This window comes from Peromyscus californicus, unplaced genomic scaffold (genome assembly GCF_007827085.1).
Source record: "Peromyscus californicus insignis strain IS unplaced genomic scaffold, ASM782708v3 Scaffold_1__1_contigs__length_55948999, whole genome shotgun sequence".
Classification (NCBI taxonomy): domain Eukaryota; kingdom Metazoa; phylum Chordata; class Mammalia; order Rodentia; family Cricetidae; genus Peromyscus; species Peromyscus californicus.
This window is the reverse complement of record NW_026294492.1, coordinates 19,675,641-19,699,144: the sequence shown is the minus strand read 5'-3', so window position 1 is coordinate 19,699,144 and position 23,504 is coordinate 19,675,641. Positions and strand designations below refer to the sequence as shown.

Sequence of the window (23,504 nt, the reverse complement as noted above, 5' to 3'; positions counted from 1 at the left end):
GTATTCAGTGTTCTGGCACCATTTGTTAAGAAAATTATTCTAGCTGGGCATGGTGGTGTATGCCATTAATCCCTGCATAACCATAAGGATCTCTGTGAGTTCAAGGCCAGCCTGGTTTACATAGTAAGTTCCAGGCCAGCCAGGACTACATAGAGAGACCCTGGTGAGGGGGGAGGGGGGAATAAATTACTCTTCTCCAGTGAACTACAATGACATCTTGGTCAAAAGTCAACTGTATATTCTATTTCCAGTTATCCTGTCTTTTGTTGAACCAACACAGTGTGGTCTTCACTACTGATATATCAGACATTATATTCCTCCAACTGTGGTCTAATCATTCAGAATTATTTTTCCTATACTAATTGCTTTGCATTTGAATATAGATTTTATAATCAAGGTGATTATACCTACAAAGCTTATAGATGCAAAAGTACTTGTTAGAGTTTTGATTGGAATAGCACTGAATTGGAATACCAGTTTGAAAAGATTCAACATCTTTAAAATAGCACACCATTGGAGTCATCTCCCTCGGCTGATGTGCTTAATTTCTCAGCTCTGTTTTATGCCTCTCGGTGAACATTCACATTTATTCCTAGGTATTTCATAGTTTTAAGCCAATATGCTTTATTTTTAATTAAATATTTGTTTATAAAAAATTAATTGACTTTGGGGCATGGACCTTATGTCTTGTGATTTTAATAAGCTCATTTATTAAGCGGAGAGTCTTTTTTGTTTATTCTTGCCTACATGCCAGAAGAGGGCACCAGATCTCATTACAGATGGTTGTGAGCCACAATGTGGTTGCTGGGAATTGAACTCAGGACCTCTGGAAGAGCAGCCAGGGCTCTTAACCTCTCAGCCATCCCTTCAGTCTCTTTTTTTGGATTTTTAAGGCTTTTCTACCCAGATGGCCCTGTTCTCTATAGGGAGTCAGTGTAGCTTTTCCTCTTCTAGCTGAGTCCTATTTGACTGACTCACTGTAGCCAAGACCTGTGCAGTGCTGGATAGAAATGGTGGAGCAGACAGAAGTTCATCCCCATCCCAGAGGGAAAGGATTGATTGATCGTGAAGTGCGAGCACAGCTGTAGAGTGTCCTGAGTGCTCTGTGTGAGCGTAGCTGTGGTGTGTCCTGAGTGCTCTGTGTGAGCGTAGCTGTGGTGTGTCCTGAGTGCTCTGTGTGAGCGTAGCTGTAGTGTGTCTGAGTACTCTGTGTGAGCGTAGCTGTAGTGTGTCTGAGTACTCTGTGTGAGCGTAGCTGTGGTGTGTCCTGAGTGCTCTGTGTGAGTGTAGCTGTAGAGTGTCCTGAGTGCTCTGTGTGAGCGTAGCTGTAGTGTGTCCTGAGTGCTCTGTGTGAGTGTAGCTGTAGAGTGTCCTGAGTGCTCTGTGTGAGCGTAGCTGTAGTGTGTCTGAGTACTCTGTGTGAGCGTAGCTGTAGTGTGTCCTGAGTGTTCTGTGTGAGTGTAGCTGTAGTGTGTCCTGAGTGTTCTGTGTGAGTGTAGCTGTAGTGTGTCCTGAGTGTTCTGTGTGAGTGTAGCTGTAGTGTGTCCTGAGTGCTCTGTGTGAGCGTAGCTGTGGTGTGTCCTGAGTGCTCTGTGTGAGCGTAGCTGTAGTGTGTCCTGAGTGCTCTGTGTGAGCGTAGCTGTAGTGTGTCCTGAGTGCCCATTATCAAGTTGAAGATGTGCCTTTTTCTCACAGTTTGCTAAGAGCAGGTGTAATTTTGTCAAATGCCTTGATTTTTATTAAGGTAATTGTATGATTTGTTTTCTTTTTTAGTCTTTTTGTAATGTTAGTCACATTGGATTTTTTTTTTCTGTTGAGCCAGCCTTTGCCCCTGAAATAAACTCCACTTAGATATAACACATTATCCTTTTTACAAATTGCTGACTTGGTCATCTAAACTTTTATAAGTGAGTTTTATGCCTGGCAAAGAGAATTAATGAATAATTATGTTTTCTTACAGTATTTGCATGGTGTTAGTATCAGGGCAATGGTGGCCTCATAAAATGAGTTGTATTCCTTTCTCTTGTTTTCTGGAAATTTTTGTGTAAAATTGATACTTCTTCTAACTTAAATACCTAATACACTTAACTATAAAGTCATATATGGAATTAGAGGTTTGTTGCCTTTTATTTTGTTTTGTTTTTCGTTCTGGCTAAAATGATTTTAGAGTTTGTTTTGGGTTTGTTTGTTTGTTGTGTTTTTTATTATTTTAGATTTATTTATTTTATGAGTGTTTTGCTTGCATGTATTTCTGTGCATGTGTGTGACTAGTGCTCACAGGGGTCAGAAGAGAGCAACTGGTGTTGTGAAGCACGATGTGGGTACTGGGAATCGAACCCCATTCTTCTGCAAGAACAAGTGTTCTTAACCACTGAGCCAACTTTTCCAGCCCCTTGTTTTTGTTTTTTAAGGTTTTATTTATGTGCATGTGTGTATCTGTATGTGAGTTTGCCCATCATGTGTGTGCAGGTGCCTTTGGAGGCCAAAAGAGGGCATTGGCTCCCATGAAGCCAGAGTTACTGGGGGTTGTGAGGGGCACCTGCCTGCTGAGGAAGCCTTGAACAAACAGGCTTTATGGAGCCTGGCAGAAGAGATGGCATGGAAGTAGAGGAAAGTGTCTCTAAGATTCTGTTTTTCTTAGTACAGCTAATGCCCTGAGGTAGAGACCTAGGAGGGAAAGTATCTGGGCAGGAATGGAAATGTGAGTGAGAACATAGCCAGCCCAGGAGACCTGTGTCCTTGTCTGTACCTCCCTTGAGGACTGTGGTGTATGGCCACACTCCAAGTGTGGTATAAGGAAGGCAGTATTTCCCATGCCATATTCCCAGTGTCATATCTGTCCCCTCAGGGAGTACCTCAGCTGGTCATAGTTCTTTGACTAAAAGGTGTAGGCCACCAGCCGTCCTGCCGTGCTGGTGTTCTTTCGCGCTTCTGTAATGGTCTTTCCTGGCCTCAGGTAGTTCTCTTCATGGATGTGCTGAACAGTGCTAGCCAGAGTTAAGGAGCCTCTGGGTAGACTGCTGTGTGTCACATGCTCAGCAGCATTCTGATTACAGAGTCTGGTGACCTTGAGCGTCCTGCCAGATTATAATGCTGTTGACTTTTCTGGATTCCCAAGTTTGGGCCATTTTAAAGTTAAAGGTTTAGTTCTGATCCTCCTCCTCTGCTTGGGTGCAGACAGAAGAGACGTCTTACTAGGGAGTAGTTAGACACTTGTAGTCAGTTCTTCCACCTAAGTCTTTTTTACACCCCACCCACTCCTCCAGTGTAACTGGTGCAGACTTTCAGTAGAGAGCCTGGATGGTGGCAGTTTTCATAGCCCTAGAAACTCTGTTCTTTGGATTTCTCGGCTTCGCCATTTTTTGTCTGTTTTTGGTGCGCTAAGGATGGAACCAAGTCTCATACATGCTAATCATACACCACTGAGCTATGCACATAATCTAATTCCTGCTTCCCACAGGCTCACAAACTGGCAGATGCCGTGAATGGGAAGTTAGTTGATGTCTTAGTTAGGGTCACTATTACTGTGATGAAATACTAGGACCAAAAACAACTTGGGAGGAAAGGGTTTATTTCACCCACAGTTCCATATCATCAGAAGCAGTGAGGGCAGGAACTCACACAGGACAGGAACATGGAGGCAGGAGCTGATGCAGAGGCCATGGAGGAGTGCTGCTTACTGGCTTGCTCCTCATGGTTTACTCAGCTTCCTTTCTTAGAGATCCCAGGACTACCAGCCCTGGGATGGCACCACCCACCATGGCCTGGGCCTTCCCCCGTCGATCACTAATTAAGAAAATGTCCTAGAGGGTTGCCTGTAGCCTCATCTTATGGTGGCATTTTCTTGAGGTTCCCTCTTCTCAGATGACTTTCACTTGTGCCAAGTTGACATAAAACTAGCCAGCACAGCTGCATATTGTTGCAAGCCCCTCCTGTATACAGGTCCTCTGTGTACTAACCATTGGGTCATGGAGATCCCACCACCTTTCCGAACCAGCCCTTTGCGCCTCTGCACTGCTGTTCCATCAGGGACGCTGGCTTTGTCTGCCTCTCCCTTCTAATCTGTTCTGTGTGGCCCTGAAGGTCTGACGTCTTACTTTCCTCCTAGTATCATCCTTTGACTGGAGCCAAGTCCAGTAGTCAGTCAGTCCACACCCCAAAGCTGTGATACACCAAAGAACAAAGCGACCAGCCATCCGCTAAGATGGGCTGTTCCCTCTAGAACTCTAGTCCTCAGGGTTCTGCAGCATCTTACACATAATTTTGCAGCTTGTTTGTTTTCTTCTCGTTTTATCTAGGAGTACAGGCCACACAAGGCCCACTGCATCCTGCAGAAGTAGATGCAGACTGACAGTGTTTGAGCCCTTTCCTCCACTTAGAGCCCATCATTGCACCTTTGTTCACAATTGTTTCCAGAGTTCCCACACTGCTTACCACCTAGTGTGAAAGGAGGCTGTGTGGGAGGATCCCTGTGCCTAGGACTAGTCTAAGCTTGATTGGCATTCCAGTCCTTGGGATCATCCTGTTGTTTTGTTTTGTTTCTACAGGACCAGGAGTAAAGCCTTCAGAGGAAAGGACAATTGAATACCTAGAGGAAGTTGCAATTACTTTTGCCAAAGGACTGGCTGATAGGAAGGTCTCTGCAAAGCAAAGCAAAGGCCTGATGGACAGTAAGTGTCTTTGTTAGCAGCAGGGCTGCTTCTTGCCTGAGCTTTCCCTAGATTCGGAATGAGCCTGAGCTGGGCTGTGAGAGACCCTGCCTCAAAAAGAAAAAAGAGCGAGGTAAATGTGCTGTATGAAGTCAGCCTTAAAGAGCACAACTCTGCCTCGTGGTCAGATCCTCAACCTTATACTGACTGCTAAGGCCGTTGTTTAAAGGCTTGTTATTTTGGAAAGCTTGAAACATTAATACAAAAGTAGATTATAACTGTAATAAAGCTGCAAGTCCCCAGACCAGGCCCTAACACGGGTCAAGTCACTAAAGCGCGTTAAGACAGCACGGTGCAGAGGTTGACGGTTAGGTTGTGTTCCTTCACATGCTAGAATTACTCTGTTGTTGTAGAGTCTGCAGAACAAATGAGCAGGGAGCCCTGGTTCCTGCCAGTGAAACCTAACTACATTTTACCTTCCAGAGCTGACGTCGTACGCCATGACTATTCCATTTGTCAGACAGCAGGTTTACAAAACAGTGGAGGAGAAGGTGAAGAAGCAGACCAAAGGCCTTTACCCTGCACCTCTGAAAATAATCGATGTGAGTCTGCCCGCCGTGCCCGCCCTCCCCTATCTCCTCCTCTGAATGTATGTCAGTACTCTTTATAATAATCGATGTGAGTCTGCCCGCCGTGCCCGCCCTCCCCTGTCTCCTCCTCTGAATGTATGTCAGTACTCTTTATAATAATCGATGTGAGTCTGCCCGCCGTGCCCGCCTTCCCTATCTCCTCCTCTCTGATGAAGCGGTGCTCTTTGTTGTGATTCTCAACAATGTGTGTCAGTACTTTTTGTTTGTGTGTTTGCTTCCTGAGGAAGAGTCTCACTAATTACTAGGAAGACCTGATGATATAAAGGCAGCATGAAAAGATGAAGGAAGATAATTAAAAGACTTTAAAACTTAGAACTGGACTGGACAGATGGCTCAGCAGTTAAGATCACTGACTGCTCTTCCAGAGGACCCAGGTTCAATTCCCAGCACCCACATGGCAGCTAACAACTGTCTCTAACTCCAGTTCAGGGGATCTGACACCTTCATACCAACACACATAAATTAAAGTTTAAAAAAAAAAGAGGGAGAGAGAGAAGGTTAGCAAAAATGAATTAATCAATTTGACCTTGTCCTGTTCTGTTAGTCATGGTAATGGGTCAAAGAGGGTTAGGAGAGACAAAATAGAGCTACCAGTCAGCCTGCTGTCTTGATAAGTTTGAGTGAGACTCTGAAATACAGTTAACTAAAAATAGGATGGCATAAGAAGCTTAACAAACAGAAAGATGATGAGTTTACATATGACAGGAAATTGGAGTTTAATGGATTTGGGGTTTGTTTTGTTTCATATCATATGTATAAATTATGGTGGTTGGGTTTGGCGTCATTTCTCTTTTTTTTTTGTTTTTCAAGACAGGGTTTCTTTGTGTAGTCCTGGCTGTCTTGGAACTTGATTCATAGATCAGGCTGGCCTCGAACTCACAAGAGATCCATCTGCCTCTGCCTCCAAGTGCTGGGATTAAAGGGGTGTGTCACCACTGCCCAGCCTGAGAGGGTCATTCTTTGTCTTTTTTTATTTACCACCATACATGGAATAGCGCTTACCCCAGATGTAAAGTTGAATTGTATATAGTTCCAGATTAATGTGACTAACAAGATCACACATCTGGAAAGCACAGAGAAACCAGCAGAGAACGCTGTCCTTAGAAAGAAGCTGGAGGAATAGTTTAAGGTTCCCTTTCCTCAGTTCAGCAGCAGCCTCAGAGACAGTTGATGAAGTGCAGTCCAATTAGTCTTAACAATAAAAACCCGGAGTCAGATATCGAGGGTGAAAGCTGAAAGATCAGAGAAGCAGAGCAGCAGTCACCAGTCTCTATGAAATCTGAGACCGAATGGGCTGAGTCAAATACTGTTTCCACCTACCTTATATTCCTGTCTCTGCCTCTCTAGTCCTGAGATTAAAGGCGTGAGCCTCCCATGTGCTAGGATCAAAGGCATGAGCCTCCCAGGTGCTGGAATTAAAGGCATGATCCACCACCACCACCACCCAGCTCTTGTTTCTCTTTTAGACTGATTCAGTCTCATGTAGCCCAGGGTGGCCTTGAACTCCTGATCTTCCTGCTTCCTCCTCCCAAGTGCTGGGATTGAAGGTGTGCGCCACCACTGCCTGACCTCTACAGTTAACTAGTGGCTAGCTCTGCCCTCCAAACTCCAGGCAAGCTTTATTTGTCAGAGCACAAACAAGTTGATCAGGTTAGAGCAGCCAGGTGTTCAGTTCCTGCCCTCGAAAAGCTGGATCTGTGACCTACTCTCTGAAGTCTAATCTACACTGGCAGTTTTGTTCAGCATTATTTTACATTTAGCCGTTCTGTTCCAACACTGAATAATTGCATCTGTGGTTTTTTAGGCTGTGAAGACTGGACTCGAGCAAGGAAATGATGCTGGTTATCTTGCTGAATCACAGGTAAAATTATCTCCAATTTAATTGTAGAAAACTAAAGACCAAAAGCTCTGTTTAAAGCTGAAAATGTATGTGCATACACTGTACTATATGTAACAAGGTACTGCATATGAAACGAGTACTTTTTCCCCCGGTGGTCCTGCTTCTGATTAGCTTCAGTGGTTGAGTAGACCTGAGAAGGATGGTGTCATCTGCAGGTGCTTGAAACTGCTCAGTAATAAGGGCGTAATGAGAGCAGGAGCAGCAGCTCCTTCAGGACCGTTCCCTTGAATGACTTTAGTCTGCACCTGGGCTGATTTTGTTGTGACAGAGTGGATACAGTGAGGCTGGGCATGTAGGTCAGTGTAGAGCAATTGTAGATCTTGGCTATTTGTAACCCTATAATCTTATCAGTGTGTGCTAGCAGTGTTGATAAAAGCTAGCATCGAAAGTCTAGTCATTTTACTGCTATTCTCATTAATCCCCGGGACGTTCTATGAACTAGGCGTCCATTTTCCCACTTATAGAGTGAAGAAAGCTTGACAGTAGGGATTGGCAAGATCCGGGTGCAGACCCACTGTCTCAAACCCGGGTTCCAGCCTTTCTGCTGGGAACCACTGAACATGCTGTATATGAAACGGGACTCGTCCTTAGTGTTAGGACTTTTCAGAATAGCAGGGGGAAGAGAACTGGAGTGGGGAGCACTCTGTGCTCAAGTTCTGCCTTGAGGCAGTGTGGCCTTAACATCTGGCCCTCTTCTCAGGCGTCTACCGAGGTGGGTTGTTGCAGCAGTGGTGAAGATCCATTCGGGCCTGAGACTCTAGACCAGTGGTTCTCAGCCTGTGGGTTGTGCATATCAGATATTTACATTACAGTTCATAACAGTAACAAAAGTACAGTTAGGAAGTAGCAATGAAAATAATTTTATGGTTGGGGTCACCACACATGAGCAGCTGTATTAAAGGGTCTCAGCATTAGGAAGGTTGAGAACCACTGGTTTAGATCATTGGCAAAGGTTACCACTCCTCTGCTGTAAAAAAAATCTGAGAGCTCAGTTACAGCAAAACCTCTTTCAAAGCTGGCTGTAGTGGCACACACTTTTTTTTTTTTTGGTCCCAGCACTTGGGAGACAGAGGCAGGAGGATTTCTGTGAGTTCAAGGCCAGCCTGGTCTACAGAGCAAGATCCAGGAAAGTTACCAAACTACACAGAGAACCTCTGTCTTGAAAAACCAAAAATAAATAAGTAAATAAATGAGCAAACCTCCTCCTCCTTCAGAGTGAGAAGTGTTCCCGAGGGGATAGACATCAAAGAGAACCCCAGCAGTGGTGGAGCCTGAGCCACACCCGGGTTCACTGAGACGCCTGTGGGACTGAGACCCTGGGGTGTTGTGTTGCCCCTGCTCGAAGAGGAGAATGAATCGAAGGAGTTCCCATCACCAGACCCTGAAGTCCCACCTTCCCTTGTTCCCCTTACCTTTCAGAAATTTGGAGAGCTTGCACTGACCAAAGAATCGAAGGCCCTGATGGGACTTTACAACGGCCAGGTCCTGTGTAAGAAGAATAAATTTGGCACACCGCAGAAGACTGTTCAGTAAGCTGCCCTGCCTAGAAAGCCTGTGCATTTGCTTTGCACCAAGTGTGTGGGTGTCTGAGGATCCACAGAACTACATTTGTCCTCAACCTCTTCTGCCCTGCGCACAGTAGAGCCTTTATTCCAAGTACATTCTTGTTTTCAGATGCTCTGAGTTCTCTAGCAGCTTTATAGAGCTTTCTTTTCCTTTTTTTAAATTTTATGTTCATTAGTGTTTTGTCTGTATTCGTGTCTGTGTGAGGGTGTTGGATCCCGTGGAACTATAGTTAACAGACAGTTGTGAGCTGCCATGTGGGTGCTGGGAATTGAACCTAGGTCCTCAAGAAGAGCAGCCAGTGCTCTTAAACACTGAGCCATTTCTCTAGGCCCTATAGAGCGTTCTTATCTCATAATGATTCCCTAGTGGTCTGGTTTAAGTCTCACTTCCCAGACCAAAGGTAGCCTGCTGGAGCTGTAACTCAGCTCGGTTGGTAAATACTTGGGGGGCACACAGGAGTTCCGAGTTCAGTTGCCAGTACCACATAAACCAGGTATGGTGATGTGCAACTGTTAGCCCTGCACTCGGAAGGTGAAGACAGGAAGATCCGAAGTTCACGGTCATCCTCTGCGTGGTGAGTTCAAGACCAGCCTAGGCTACATAAGATTCTATCTCAAAAAAAAAAACAAAACAAAAAAACCAGAAAACAAAACCTAAAAGCTACTAGTAAGGAGACTGAAGTACTCTGGCTAGGGCCATAGGTTTTGGGAGAAAGGAGAATGATGTCACCAGATTCGTCGTCAACAGATCTCTGCAAGGTTAGGCTTGGTTTCCATGGGCTGTGGGCACAGCTGAAAGATGGCAGAGTTCTTCCTTTACAGGAAGACCAGTTCTTTACACTTGGGGAGTTTTACGTTTATCTTTAAAAATCAAACATTTACTGTAGATAGAAATTATCAAAAGCTCTTACGTTTGTGGCCAGTGTGGTTGGTTTACTGGGTGACAGCATGGCTAATGTTTCCCAGCTACTAAAATGCCTGAGATGGTCATCAGAATCGTTTGATCTTGTCCTCCTAGGCGTCTGGCCATCCTTGGTGCAGGGCTGATGGGAGCTGGCATTGCCCAGGTCTCTGTGGATAAGGGACTGAAAACTATACTTAAAGACACCACGGTGACTGGGCTGGGCCGGGGACAGCAGCAGGTGTTCAAAGGGTAAGTTTGCTCTGTTTCTGCCCCGAGTTAAACTGTTTCTAGGGCAGGGGTGGTTGGTTTCTTTGGGTTTTTTTGTTGGTTTTGTTTGTTTGTTTTCTTTTTCCCATCACAGATTCCTTTTTCCTGAACATAATGAGCCCCATACTCTATAGCTTTACCAAAGTTTTCTTTGTTGTTTAGAAATACCAATTATTCTTTTTCTTATACGTTTGGTAGGCCTTTGAGTGTTTCCTTATTAGTACATAAATGTCACTTTTGTTATCCTTTGGTATGAAACCAGTAGTTCTCGGGTGTCTGATTGGGCCGAGGTTTGCATGTGGTTGCCCCAGTGGAGTGGCTTCGGGAACCTGCACGGCTCTCCTGCGAGGGCTGAGGGAGGGTTTGGGTGAATGGGTGCTGACTGCAGTAGATGAAGGCGAGGCCGCCACAGGGGCTCTTCAGCCCTCTTTCCTGACCAGAGCAACACAGCAGCGCCCTTGCCTGGTCGGCCCGTGATGCCTGAGGCCTGTATATCTGCAGGCAAAACACCCTTGTACATAAAGCATAAATAAGGATTAAACAAAGCGTGACTGTCCTTCTATCCCACCCAGTCCCTTCTCATATACATGCCACCAGTTTTGCTGAGAGGAAGTGGCATCAGCTCAGCCAAACTGAGGTTGGTTTTAGCCCAGTATTCTGCGTAAATGTGATGGATGAGCTGGCTGCCTTAGACCATCCTACTTGGGACTTTGCTGAGTAAGGGTATTGTGTTTCCTAAGTGGGCTGTGTAGCTTGATCATTGGCTGTGTAGAGATATTTTGTGGTAGAAAAACTGTGTGCCTAGGGTCCAACTTGTCTTCAAATGCTAATCTCCATCACTAGTCATTTAAACCCCAAAACCTCTAAGCAACTCGACACCCTCAAAATGGGAGTAATGATGTAACCTCGCAGAGTTGTGGAGCCACATAGCAACTGTGTGGCCTCTAGTCTCCTGTTTTTCCACTCTCAGCATGTGTTCTTTCTAGATTGAATGACAAAGTGAAGAAGAAAGCTCTAACATCATTCGAAAGAGATTCCATCTTCAGCAACTTGATTGGGCAGCTCGATTACAATGGTTTTGAGAAGGCTGACATGGTGATTGAAGCTGTCTTTGAGGACATCGCTGTTAAGCACAAAGTGTTAAAGGAAGTAGAAGGCGTAAGTAAGGGGCTCATTGTACTTGACTGTGGAGGACACTGAGATGGGGGTCTTACTGGGAACAGAGACACATGCCATAGAGCATGTGTGGAGGTCGGAGGGTAACTTGCAGGAATTGTTTCTCTTCTTCCATCCTGTGGGTCCCAGGGATCAAATTCAGGCTGTTTGACTTGGTGGCAAGTGCCTTTACCCACTGAGCGATCTTGCTGGTGTAGATGGAGTTTTTGCTGAGACCGCTGGCTCCAAAATAAATGCACAGAAACTTCATCATTATAAATGCTCAGCCAATAGCTTGGGCTTGTTACTAGCCAACTCTTACATTTTTGAATTAACCCATATTTCTTATCTACCCTCTGCCACATGATGGTACCTTCTTTCAACTCAGCACATTCATCCTGTTTCTCTTTGACTTTCCTTGTGACTCTCAAGATTCCTTCCTTCTTCCCAGCATTCTCTCTGTCCTGAAAATCCTGCCTAACTACTGGCCAATCATCTTTTTATTAACAATGAGAGCAACACATTTTCTTGGTGTACAGAAAGATTATTCCATAGCATTTCCCTCTTTTTGTCTAAAAAAGGAAGTTTTAACTTTAACATAGTAAAATTATATACAACAAAAACAGTTACCAAGTAAGAATTACAATTACAATATCCAGTCCATTTGTATTTAGCAAATTTAAAGAAAATATTTTATTATCTATCTTTGTGAGTCTAAGGTTATATACCTAATTTACCTTTTATAATAACTAATGAAAACTTTACATCTAATTATTTAGTCTTTAACTCCATCAAAGACCCCAGAAGGGTGCAATGTTACCTAACAATAGGAACATCTGGCTGCCTGGACAGTCACCCCAAGTTCTTCTGTAACATTGGGGCATCCACCTGTGGCCTACAGGCCTAGTACATCTGACAGACATTTTTGAGAAGCAGGGAATTTTGAAGGACTGTCCTGCTTTGCCTTGGCAAAGTTTGGCATTCGCTTTCTTTTGCATCCTGCTGGTCCAGTTTGAACAGTAACTATCAGCTATTGAGGCAAAGGCAGTTTTTTGCCCAAATGGCTAGCTTTTGCCATAAGGAAGGCAAACTCCATATAGAGGTTCTTCGATGCCCATCATCTTCTTTTGAAGTAAATTGGTGCTGTCAGGAGCAGATGTGTCTCACTGTCATGAAAAGCCTTAGGTTATTAAACATACTAAATACCATATCCTGTATGTGTTTGAAGACCATCTATTTATGTAAATATATCTGTTTAATCTTGAAAACCTAATATGGCTATAAGTTTGACTATTATAGATGACTATTAACCTGTAATTCTCTTAATTATACATTACATTTTTTTTAAAAGATTTATTTATTATGTATACAGTGTTCTGCTGGCATATATGCGTGCATGCCAGAAGAGGGCACCAGATCTCATTACAGATGGTTGTGAGCCACCATGTGGTTGCTGGGAATTGAACTCAGGACCTCTGGAAGAGCAGCCAGTGCTCTTAACCGCTGAGCCATCTCTCCAGCTCCTATACATTACATTTTTAAATGAGCTGCTTAAGCACAAACAAGAGTAGAAACATACATATAGTATAACAAAATTAACTTTAAATTGTATCAATAAACCAAAATCCATGCCAATGTAAAATATTTTGAGATTAATAACTATTTTTGGATTAAAGTAGATGCAATAATCTACCCTTTTATCTCATCATTTTTATATCTTATCCCCCTTTTTTCCTTTAGAAAGAGATCTTTGAATTTAACTCTTTAGTTTAGCTTTTTTCCTATGACCAATAACAGCTTATAACCAACATCCCTTTAAATTATGACAAACATCCATAACCAATCTTTTGGGAATGTAAGTATTGTTTTTTTCTAGACTGCTTCCTGTTGTCTAGGGGCACTAGAATCTTTGGGGGACCCTGAAAAAAAATCAGGATAATGGTTAAGTCTTGGCTGGAGTGGTCTGTGAGGCTGGATCATCTCAGCCAGAAGTCTTGAAGATGTTCTGGATGCAGAACTCACAAACTGTAACAGAGGCACTCTGAGATGCTGGACCATCTGGGCCATTTGTTTTCATTGGTGTTTGGTCCCCTTGTTCTGAAATACATAAACTTTTAAAGGTAACGCACATACCTGTATTAATACAAGTATAGACTGTGCATTGTATAAAAGTCAGCCAAAGATGATTTTTTTGTTTTATGTTTGAGCAGGTGAAATATACATTACATGTCTTGCAGTTTTTCTAGGTTTATTTCTGTAGCCAGGATTTTCAGTGGGTGTTCCTTGATCAAACCTGATCCATATCAACTTGGAATGAATCCACAGCCTCTCATTTCCTGTGGAAATAAAAGCATAACCTCTTCCCCAAAGTAACACATCTTTTGTCTTCCATTTTTTTTTTTTTTTTTTTGGTTTTTTTCCGAGACAGGGTTTCTCTGTGTAGCTTTGCGCCTTTCCTGGAACTCACTTGGTAGCCCAGGCTGGCCTCGAACTCACAGAGATCCGCCTGGCTCTGCCTCCCGAGTGCTGGGATTATTTGTCTTCCATTTTGAAGTCAGACATTTTTTAAATAAATAGGTTGGTTTAATCCAGCAGTTTCCATAATCCAATGTGTCTTATCAGCTGTTGTTCCTTCCTCAGCAATCAGAAAAAAATCTAAAGACAACACAACAACACACAGGATCCAGACTTCCCGTGTATTTCCCATCTTTACATGGCTATTTATTTTTAATTTTTGTTTTACTTTACTCCTTTTTGAAGGACTTTATTATTTTTAAACTATTTTTTAATTTATGTCTATATGCTCCTTTTCTCTTCTCTCTCCCAAGTCTATGCATATTTTTAAACACATTGTAACCTGTTTAGTGGTTTTTCCTGTCTGGATCTGTCTTTACATCTGTATTGTTCTTAGATTTCATGAGATGAATCTTAAACTGCTATTTTAGTTGCTGGCACGGCTCAGCTTAGTGCATGCATTGGCACATGGCATTGTTGGCTGATACCTACCTCCTTGGTTCCCTGAGAGCTTAGCCTCATGGTGGAGGTACCGGTGGGAGTCATGTTTATCACCCCAGCCTTGGGAAGTTGTTGGGTCCACTCTGTCACTGAGTAGTGCTGCTCAATGCTCATAAACCCCATTTAAGTGTTCAGTAGTGTTCAGTAGCAGGGCCTCTTTAAGAGCCAGGCCTGTGTTCGCCACTAACACCAAGCCAAGGAAGCCTCCTCTTATGGAGCCATGCCTCTGTTTGTTGCTAGTATTGAGCCTACCCAAGGAAAGGCGGTTATCAGGAAGCCGCATTTGGCTCCGTTTTTTTGTGTCCTTAGAATCTTTTTTTTTTTTTTAAGCTTTCTCGGGTCCTATGTGGATCTATGTTGCCTGATGGTGGACACCATTTGTAGGTAGACTTTTCTGTCCCGCCAGTCAGTTCCCAAATAACCACACAGAGACTTAATATTAATTATAAATGCTCGGCTGATAGTTTATGCTTGTTATTAACTTAAATTAACCCATATTTTATATCTACCCTCTGTGATGTAGTGGTACCGTCTTTCAACATAGCATGTTCATCTTGCTTCCCTTTGCATCTGCCTGGTGACTCTGAGACTCCTCCTCCTCCTCCTTCTTCCCAGCATTCTCTTAGTCTGGTTCTCCTGCCTAACCTTATCCTGCACAGCTATAGGCCAGTCACCTTCTTTATTAAACCAGTCACAGTGACATATATTCACACAATATAAAGGAATATTCCACATGCCAGCCCCAAATACAAGTTTTTATTTGAGTGCATACACATGGTGTATATCATAAAGTTCAAGTCTAAATCCTAAGGGAAGATAATTAAGTACCCTATTCTCCTAAGCACAGGGCTTGCTAGCCTTATTCAAGTGGGATGGGGGAGGTTACCAGTCATCCAAATAGCCTCATGGAGTACAGCCTGGTGTCTTTGGATTTGGCGGGGGGGTGGGGGGGGTGGGGGGGGGTGGCCTATAAGCCATATCTTTACTTGCAAGTGTTCATTGCAAAGAGTCATTGGTCTGGTTCGAGGTTTCTGGTTTCTGCTACACCATTGATACTTGGCCATCACTGGGACTCCGCTTGGTTATCCTGCTGTTGCCCTGTATCATGGAGATCCTGCAGCAGTTGGGTCTGCAGGACTGGCCCCTTCACATGCTCTAGCAGATCACAGATGGGGTGGATGTTGGGGTGGGCCAACTCATAATCCTGGTTCTGGGCCTGGGTAGTTACAGGGTTAGTCAGCCCGCCAGCTCTCCCCTGTCCTCACCACCAGGGGGAGCTCTCCAGCACTGCCCTGGCTAGCTCACCCCTTACAGCGATGAGCAAGGCATGGGGTCAGGTTTCCTTTCTTGACCTCGGGGCCAGTTCTCTGACACCTAAATCATTGGGGCATCTCTGCTGTGTTGCCCAGGTGAGGTGCGGGGGTCACTCTCCTGAGTGCTGCAGCTGGTGAGGGGCAGGGCCAGCTCTCCCCCTCTTAAGACCTCAGGGCCAGCTCTCCCACCTGCCACAGACAGCAAGGGTGTGTGTTTTTTTTTTTTGGGGGGGGGGGTGCTAATAACACATTAAGATGGGATGACATGGACAAAATGTGTATGTAATGTGGGTAGTAGAAGAAAAAGTCTAGGAAAGGAGAAATGATTGTAATCCAGGCATGAGAAAGACTAGGAAGTGGATGGTACCGAGTTGGCAATGCTGGTGGCTGAGGCTGTGCCCTGTGGTGAAGCAGGCAGTGTTACTAAGGTGACCTCTCCTCCATGGTGGCTCAGTCATCTGTAATGGGACCCAGCGCTCTCTTCTGGTGTGCTGGTGTACAGGCAGACAGCACTCAGACATCAATCAATCAATCTTAAAAAAGAAAGTCTGCATCACGCCTGTCCTCTCACCGGCCTTTGCTGTTTCTTAGAAAATTTCAAGCTGAGTCTACTGGGGGTTCAGTTTCCAGTTGTCCTCTCTTACCCGCCATAGAACTAAACAGACTGGTTCCTGACGTTCTTCTTAGACAGTTTCTAGACGCTCCCCTGTCGCGCTGTCTCCATCGTTAGTGTATACATTGTCGAGGAACGTCTCTTGAACAACTCCTGTCTTCACAGTTCTGCAGTGTGGGTTTCAGGGCTGGTGTCACGCGTGGACATGCAGTCAGGTGGCGGGAGTGCAGTCGGCTGGCAACCTGGCTGGGAGCCCAGTGCCTACCCCATGGCCTCCCTCCTCCCATGGCTAGAACTTCTCCACAGCAAGGTCCTCCAAGAGCCAAAGTGGTAGCTGCAGAACTGCAGAGAGGCCTGAGACCAGCAGCCATGCTTCTGTTGGTAAAAAGCAAATCAGAGCCAGCCCTGATTGAGAGCATGGGAAACAGACTCCCTCTGTACGGGAAGAAAGGCATGCGGGGCCAAGGAGCGAGGAGATTGTTGTCAGCCATCTTTGGAGATGATGATTTGCTCTTCCTAGAGTAGAAGATTGGGATTAAAGGCGTGCGCCAACACCGCCCAGTTAGATTTGTGTAAATTTAACAGAGATGCCTTCCATATTTTTCATCCAAGTGTCAGACAACTTGAATAAGTTGAGATCATAGACAGAATGCTGAACATTCTGTATTAGGGACAGTGCAGAGACAGGCTAGTGAAGCTAACAGTGATAGTGTCTTTGTGCTGCAGGCACAATCACAGTGCACACTGCTCTTCAGTGGCACTATTAGAATCAAGTAAGTCTACACTCCCTGCCTTATTAAAGATGAGCAGGGCTAGGGAGTGTAATCTTGCAGACTTGAGAGCACATCCCAATAACAAGCGGCGGGGTGATTATAATCTTGCAGACTTGAGAGCACATCCCGATAACAAGCGGGTGGACACCCATGCCCACCTTAAAGAAAACATAATTCCAGTCATCCTTTTGGCATCACCGAAGGTACCATGTTTACCCAAGTGCTGAGATGTCGTCTCTAGGGCAGGGCAGGGCAGAGCAGGCCATCGCTAGAGGAGAAGAGAACAAGGTCAACATGAAAGCTTTTAGATGACTCACAATGTCTGGGTGAGTTACGTCTGTGCTGTGAGCACGTGCGAATGAGAGAGTCAACGGGGCCGAGTGTCACTCAGCTGTGCTGTGGACTCTGTCATCTCCAGGCCTACCTGACCGATTCTTAAATGCTTTCCTCTTGCAGGTGACTCCAGAGCACTGTATCTTTGCCAGCAACACATCTGCTCTCCCAATCAATCAGATTGCTTCTGTCAGCAAAAGACCTGAGAAGGTGACCTGGACAGAAAGCCCTCATGACGACTGCTTCAGACTCACTGGTGGAAATTTCAGAATACAGCCAGGGAAAGGACCAGGATAGATTGTGAGATGGTTGGGGGCAGTTCCCAAAAAAATGGGCACCGAAAACTGAACGCCATGATCTGCAGGTGTAGGAATTGGTGGATTACAACTGAATACACTTAGTGGCTGCTGTGTGTCCCCCGGTGGCTATTTTTCAAGTTTAAACTATTAAACTTACTTTAATTTAGAATTAGGCATTAAAGGATAGGCCCTAAACCAAGAAGCAGTGTGCAGTTTGGCCATAGTGCAGTGTGGTAACTGCTTAGGCTTGGTAAGGTTCCAGATCCAGGAATGGACGGTCAGGGCTGGGGGACCCGCAGCCTTACCTGGACCTCCTACCCAGGACAGGAAAGTTCTAGATTTGGAAGGACTTTCACTGAGTATTTGGAATGCTGCCTAGAAAGTTATCTTCGCTTAAGTGAATTAATTAAGGAAGAATGTAGCCATTCAAAGAGAAATAAAATGCCTCATTTCTCAGGAGGATACCAGTAGCTTCAACTGACCAGCCAGAGAGACCAGAAATACAAAAAAAAAAAAAAAAAATCTCTAAACAGCTAGAGTTGCTAATACTAAGTCCACGTCTCCAAACCACACAAGCCTGTTTCGTCCTCCTCATGCAATGTGTGTGTGAACAACAGTCTACTTTCCTAGCACACAGCAGGGTCAAGGGGATGTGATGGATAGAGGCGGCTCAGGAACGGCAGGAGAAGGAAGGATCAGGGACAGGTAGTAGCTGATTATGAGACCACAGACTCAAGCCTCTGGACTAGATCAGCAGTGTTCCTGGCCACAGACCTTTCTCTCCAGTGTCTTCCTAGCAAACAAGGCGTGGTTGGGTTTTCCCATCAGCACTGGTAATCTGTGGTTGTGGCTCCCCTCACCAGGTGATTGGCATGCACTACTTCTCTCCTGTGGACAAGATGCAGCTTCTGGAAATCATCACGACCGACAGAACCTCCAAGGACACAACAGCCTCTGCCGTGGCCGTGGGTCTCAAGCAGGGCAAGGTCATCATTGTGGTGAAGGTGAGGCATGGGAGTAGGGGCAGATTTGGGGACATTCTAAAAAGATTTCCTGTGCCTCCAGGATTGTGTCTGGCTGTTCTGGGGGGAAATGCCAGCTCTAGAACACTGACCCCTGGGTTGTCTCTGAAATGACAGTAGTAGTGACTGTCCCACTGAGGTGGGGTAGGTGCAGTGGTGTCTAGGCTCTGGCGGGTCCTCACCAGTGATTCCAGACCTCAGGGGTTGCATGACACCCGGACTGTTCAGGATGGCTTCCTCTCCAGCTCAACACTGAGCGTTCTGATGAGAGTTAAGTCAGCTGAAGCGGTGAAACGAAGTCTGGGAAAGGGAGACTGGGTGTGGACATGAGTAATTCAACCAAAGCAGGACCGGCCGTGAGCTCTCTTCCTCTCTCTTGGCAGGATGGCCCTGGCTTCTACACCACCAGGTGTCTTGCTCCCATGATGTCTGAAGTCATGCGAATCCTCCAGGTGGGTATTGTTCTGTGGAATGTATGATCTTTCACTCTGTCCTCCAAGCTGAAGATGTCCAGATGAGGGACAGGCTCCCCCAGAATATACTCCTGCTTTTCCCTGGAGGCCCTTTTGTGCCTCCCTCCCACACTGAACAGGCATCTTGGGGCTGAGACTGCCCAATCGGTAGAATGTTAACTCTGCTCTGTTAGCTTCCTGAGCATTGCAGGAGCCAGAGGCCTCCCAGAACACTCAGACACACTGCTTCTGTATCCCTGGGTGAGGACCTTTAGACCAGACCCTGCTGGGCCTGACTATCACTGTATCTGCTTCTGACACACACACACACACACACACACACACACACACACACACACCTCCGTGGCCATCCAGATCATTCCATGGCCAAGAGGCTCCTCTTCACTGGGCACTTCCCTAGCCTCAGAATGCCAGCATTCTCAGTCCTGGTAGCCATGGCATCTCCTTAGTCCCAGAATCACAAGCAAGAACTGAGTGATCTGGTCATCTCTACGCTTTCTTCAAGTGCTGTGGGAAAGCTTCAGGGTTTCCACTTACACTTTCCTTGGGTGAAGTGCTGGTTCAGGACCTGGCCAGGTGATGTCCAAGAAAAGAAGTGGGGTTGGCACAAGGCCGTGTCTCTGGGTCATTCCAGGCAGCCCTTCTGTTGGGGGATGAGATGGCTGTGCTCTGAGGCTCCTGCTTTCCTTCCTGTTCAGGAAGGAGTTGACCCTAAGAAGCTGGACACCTTGACCACAGGCTTCGGCTTTCCCGTGGGTGCTGCCACCCTCGCAGATGAAGTTGGTGTGGATGTGGCGCAGCACGTCGCAGAAGACCTCGGCAAGGCCTTTGGGGAGCGGTTTGGAGGCGGCAGTGTAGAGCTGCTGAAGCAGATGGTCTCCAAGGGCTTCTTGGGTGAGTGGTCACAGGAGACATGAGTAGTGCTGTGCGGAGTTCTGAGCAGCTGCCTGAGAGCAGAGTCGGGGAGAGTTCCCTAGACACAGAGCCCTGAGCAGAGGGGATCTCTTAGGCTGGGCATGTGGATTAGGGGGAAAGGCAGCATCTAGGCTTATGGGACTCGGCCATGGATGGATGGATGGATGGATGGATGGATGGATGGATGGATGGATGGATGGATGGATAGATAGATAGATAGATAGATAGATAGATAGATAGATAGATAGATCGATCAGCATCTTCCTCCTGCCGAGGCCTGACCACAGGAACAAGTTCTGTGTCCGGGCTTGAGCCTGTGGTCTGGCCACCTGTGGGGAGTTCAGTCTTTGTTCAGAACATACAAGGAAGGCTGCGGGAAAATCACCGCTAAGGCCTGGGCCTCCTGTGTGGACACTAGTGGGGGAGGGGGGGTGCGGGGAATGGACAACCTTCTTGTTCAGACTCAGACTTCCATGCACCAAGGGCTTCCTCTCTTCTCTGCCAGTCATCAAGGATTAAATGGCTCAGGCGTCTGGACACAGGCATTTAGGAGTGCACAGAATGCTAGAAACCCACAGCATCCCGCAGACAGTTCTCAGCTAGGGTGAAGGACAGTGACGGATGCAGTCTCTCTCTTCCCTTAGGTCGCAAGTCTGGGAAGGGCTTTTACATCTACCAGGAGGGGTCAAAGAACAAGAGCCTGAATTCTGAAATGGATAAGATCCTGGAGAACCTGAGGCTGCCTGCCAAGCCTGAGGTGTAAGTGGATTTGAGTGACTATTTGCTTAGAAATGGTAGCTTCAAGTTCCTCAGCCCCTTTTCTGTTCTCTTTACGACCCAAAGCTGGCAAAACACTACAGCTAAACCCCTGCATGTGTCCTCAGCTGCAGGTACCCCAGTGAGAGTGGGCCAGGCCAGGCCAAGCCTTGCCTGTGTTTTCTTGTTGTTGTTGTTGTTGTTGTTTGCTTTTGGTTTTTTGAGACAGGGTTTCTTTTTGTTTTTGTTATTGTTTTTGTTTGTTTGTTTTTCGAGACAGGGTTTCTCTGTAGTTTTGGTGCCTGTCCTGGATCTCACTCTGTAGACCAGGCTGGCCTCGAACTCAGATCTGCCTGGCTCTGCCTCCCGAGTGCTGGATTAGAGGTCTGTGCCACCACCACCTGACTGCAAGCCTTGCCTGTGAAGTTGGGAGATGGATTGTGTAGGCCCCCGCCCCGCCCCCCTTTGTTCCCCCCCTTTGGGAACACACTGTGGTTACTGATCTGTCAGGAACGGTGACTGAGCCTCCTCTGTACCAGGCCGTCTTGGGTGCTCAGGTTCACATCAGTTAGGGAAAGTCCCACCCCTTTTTCCAAGAGAAAGGCTAGGTCATCTTTCAGGACGCTGTGGTCCACCCTGGCTGCTGGGCTCCCTAGGACTCCCCCCACCCCACATGCTGCACTCCAGCTCCCCCCATTTTCTTTAGCGAAATGTTCCTTCCTGTTCCTTCTCCTCAGCTCCTCGGACGAAGACATCCAGTACCGTGTGATAACAAGGTTCGTGAATGAGGCCGTCCTGTGCCTACAGGAAGGGATCCTGGCCACACCTGCAGAAGGAGACATCGGAGCCGTGTTCGGGCTTGGCTTTCCCCCTTGTCTGGGAGGTCAGTGTGCAGGTTGGGAAGCCGACCTCCTTTACCCTGCGCTTGTTACTGTCCCTTCACTGAAGTCCTGTCTCTGCCCAGGGCCCTTCCGCTTTGTGGATCTGTATGGTGCTCAGAAGGTGGTGGACCGGCTCCGAAAGTACGAGTCTGCCTACGGAATACAGTTTACCCCATGCCAGCTGCTCCTCGACCACGCTAATAGCTCCAGCAAGAAGTTCTACCAGTGAGCAGGCCCCCCAGCCTGCCCCGTCCATGCACTAACCCAGACCTGGTGCCACTTCTCAGCTGTGCTGTCTAGATTTTCAGGAAGCAGGAGAAAGCCCAGGTCTGGCCTTGGGTTTGCTCTCCCTCACAGTGCCTTCAGCCCTGACCAGCCCTTCCTCCTGCTGAAGTCTGACTGAATTAAGTTTGTGCTTCGTGTTGGAGGGTGAGCCCACTCTGTTCCTTTCACAGCCCTGCCTGAGGCCCAGAGCAGCAGCTCGGAGTAACCCAGAGCATCTGCTGCTTGTGCCCCCGCAGGCCAGTGGGGACTGGCAGTGGGGAGGGCATTCTGTACCCAGCCAAACACAGGGTAATAATAAAATCCAGACTGTTGGCCTCTGCCTGCTTGCTCTGTTCTCTTGTCTGCCCTTCTGTGTAAGCACCCCCTTCAGTAATGAAGCGCTGCGCTGTGGAGCAGAAACGTGTTGGGAGATGTCGAGGCAGCTGCCTGAGAGGGGGATCGTGATGGCAGAAAATGGACTTTCTGTGCCCATGCCTTAAGCTGACTGCCTGAGTGCCTTGGCTGGGCCGCCTACGGCACAGTTGCAGCCCTGGTCGGCAGGAGCGGTGGGAACAGAGGGGCATGGTGTACCAGGATGCGAAAGATGCTTCTTTCCCCAAACTCATCTCCTCACTGTGCCACTGAAGGCAGTCTTTTTGCTCGGCATGCCTCAGCCCTGGCTTCTCGGGTTTGTGGGAGAGAGTTATGCAGAGGACGTAGCATTTGCCGGAGCTTTGGAATCCTGCAAAGCCGAGGAAGATGGGTGCCTCAGTTCGCCCCACCTCACTTGTGTGGCCTCAGTTCGCCCCACCCACCCCTTGGTGGCAAGGTTCTGACTTTGGGGACAGAGCCTAGTTGTATAAGCAGTGCTGGGCTCCTGAGTCCCGCTGAGTCACTGGGTTTATGGAATCCTGATTCAGGTCCCACCACACTTTGCCTTCTAAACCCAGATGGTGCTGTGACCCTTGCCTCTGCCCTGCTTGTAAGGGGAGCTCATCTCGGGCTCCATGGGACAGTGCAGTTCACTAGGAAGACCAACTCTAAAGTTGAGTCATCTCAACTGGACTTGCAGATGGCCAGAAGGTAAAGAACTGATCCTGTGCACAAAGACCGAGACGAGGTGTCTGCTGTGGGACTCGGGGTGTCTCAGGGGAGCTGGCGGTGCTGGCAGTCACACCGGGACCCTCAGTAGCACTGAGCTCTGACTTCTGGTTCTTCCCTCTAAGCAGGAAGGTGTAGAATCTGGTAAATACTACTTAAGACTCAAGGTGGCTGGAGGCAGAGGCAGGTGGATCTCTGAGTTCGAGGCCAGCCTGGTCTAGAGTGAGTCCCAGGCCAGCCAAAAAAAAAAAAAAGGGGGGAGGAGGGTTGCTGGAGAGATGGCTCAGTGGTTAAGAGCACTGACTACTCTTCCAGAAGACCCGGGTTCAATTCTCAGCACCCAGATGGCAGCTTACAACTGTCTGTGACTCCAAGATCTGACACCCTCACACAGACATACATGCAGGCAAAACACCAATGCACAAAATTTAAAAAGAAATTACTAGAGGTTAAAGATTCTTGCGGAAGGGTGCAGTTTTACAGACTTGAAGACGCTGTTGTGTGTATCTCGGGGGTTTAAGAGCTGCACACACCATTCCAAAGTCCTCCCCTGCTCAGAGACGTACATACTAGGTATGCCCTTGGTCTTCATGGCCCTACACACACACACACACACACACACACACACACACACACACACACACACACAAAGCTGC

At 46.8% G+C, this 23,504-nt stretch overlaps 1 protein-coding gene across 1 annotated transcript in view; it reads left to right on the top strand.

Annotated features, from left to right (window-relative positions):
• The window catches only part of Hadha (hydroxyacyl-CoA dehydrogenase trifunctional multienzyme complex subunit alpha), a 37,446-nt gene extending 15,359 nt beyond the window's left edge, over window positions 1–22,087 (top strand). The window contains exons 8-20 of the mRNA XM_052746053.1: window positions 4,548–4,670; window positions 5,133–5,251; window positions 7,104–7,160; window positions 8,619–8,728; window positions 9,783–9,917; window positions 10,922–11,093; window positions 17,261–17,347; window positions 18,300–18,440; window positions 18,842–18,910; window positions 19,630–19,825; window positions 20,491–20,605; window positions 21,340–21,485; window positions 21,567–22,087. Of these exons, the coding sequence (XP_052602013.1) occupies window positions 4,548–4,670; window positions 5,133–5,251; window positions 7,104–7,160; window positions 8,619–8,728; window positions 9,783–9,917; window positions 10,922–11,093; window positions 17,261–17,347; window positions 18,300–18,440; window positions 18,842–18,910; window positions 19,630–19,825; window positions 20,491–20,605; window positions 21,340–21,485; window positions 21,567–21,712 (1,616 nt within the window). The 3' untranslated portion in view covers window positions 21,713–22,087. The remainder of the gene's footprint in view (window positions 1–4,547; window positions 4,671–5,132; window positions 5,252–7,103; window positions 7,161–8,618; window positions 8,729–9,782; window positions 9,918–10,921; window positions 11,094–17,260; window positions 17,348–18,299; window positions 18,441–18,841; window positions 18,911–19,629; window positions 19,826–20,490; window positions 20,606–21,339; window positions 21,486–21,566) is intronic.
• The last annotated feature ends 1,417 nt before the right edge of the window (window positions 22,088–23,504 follow it).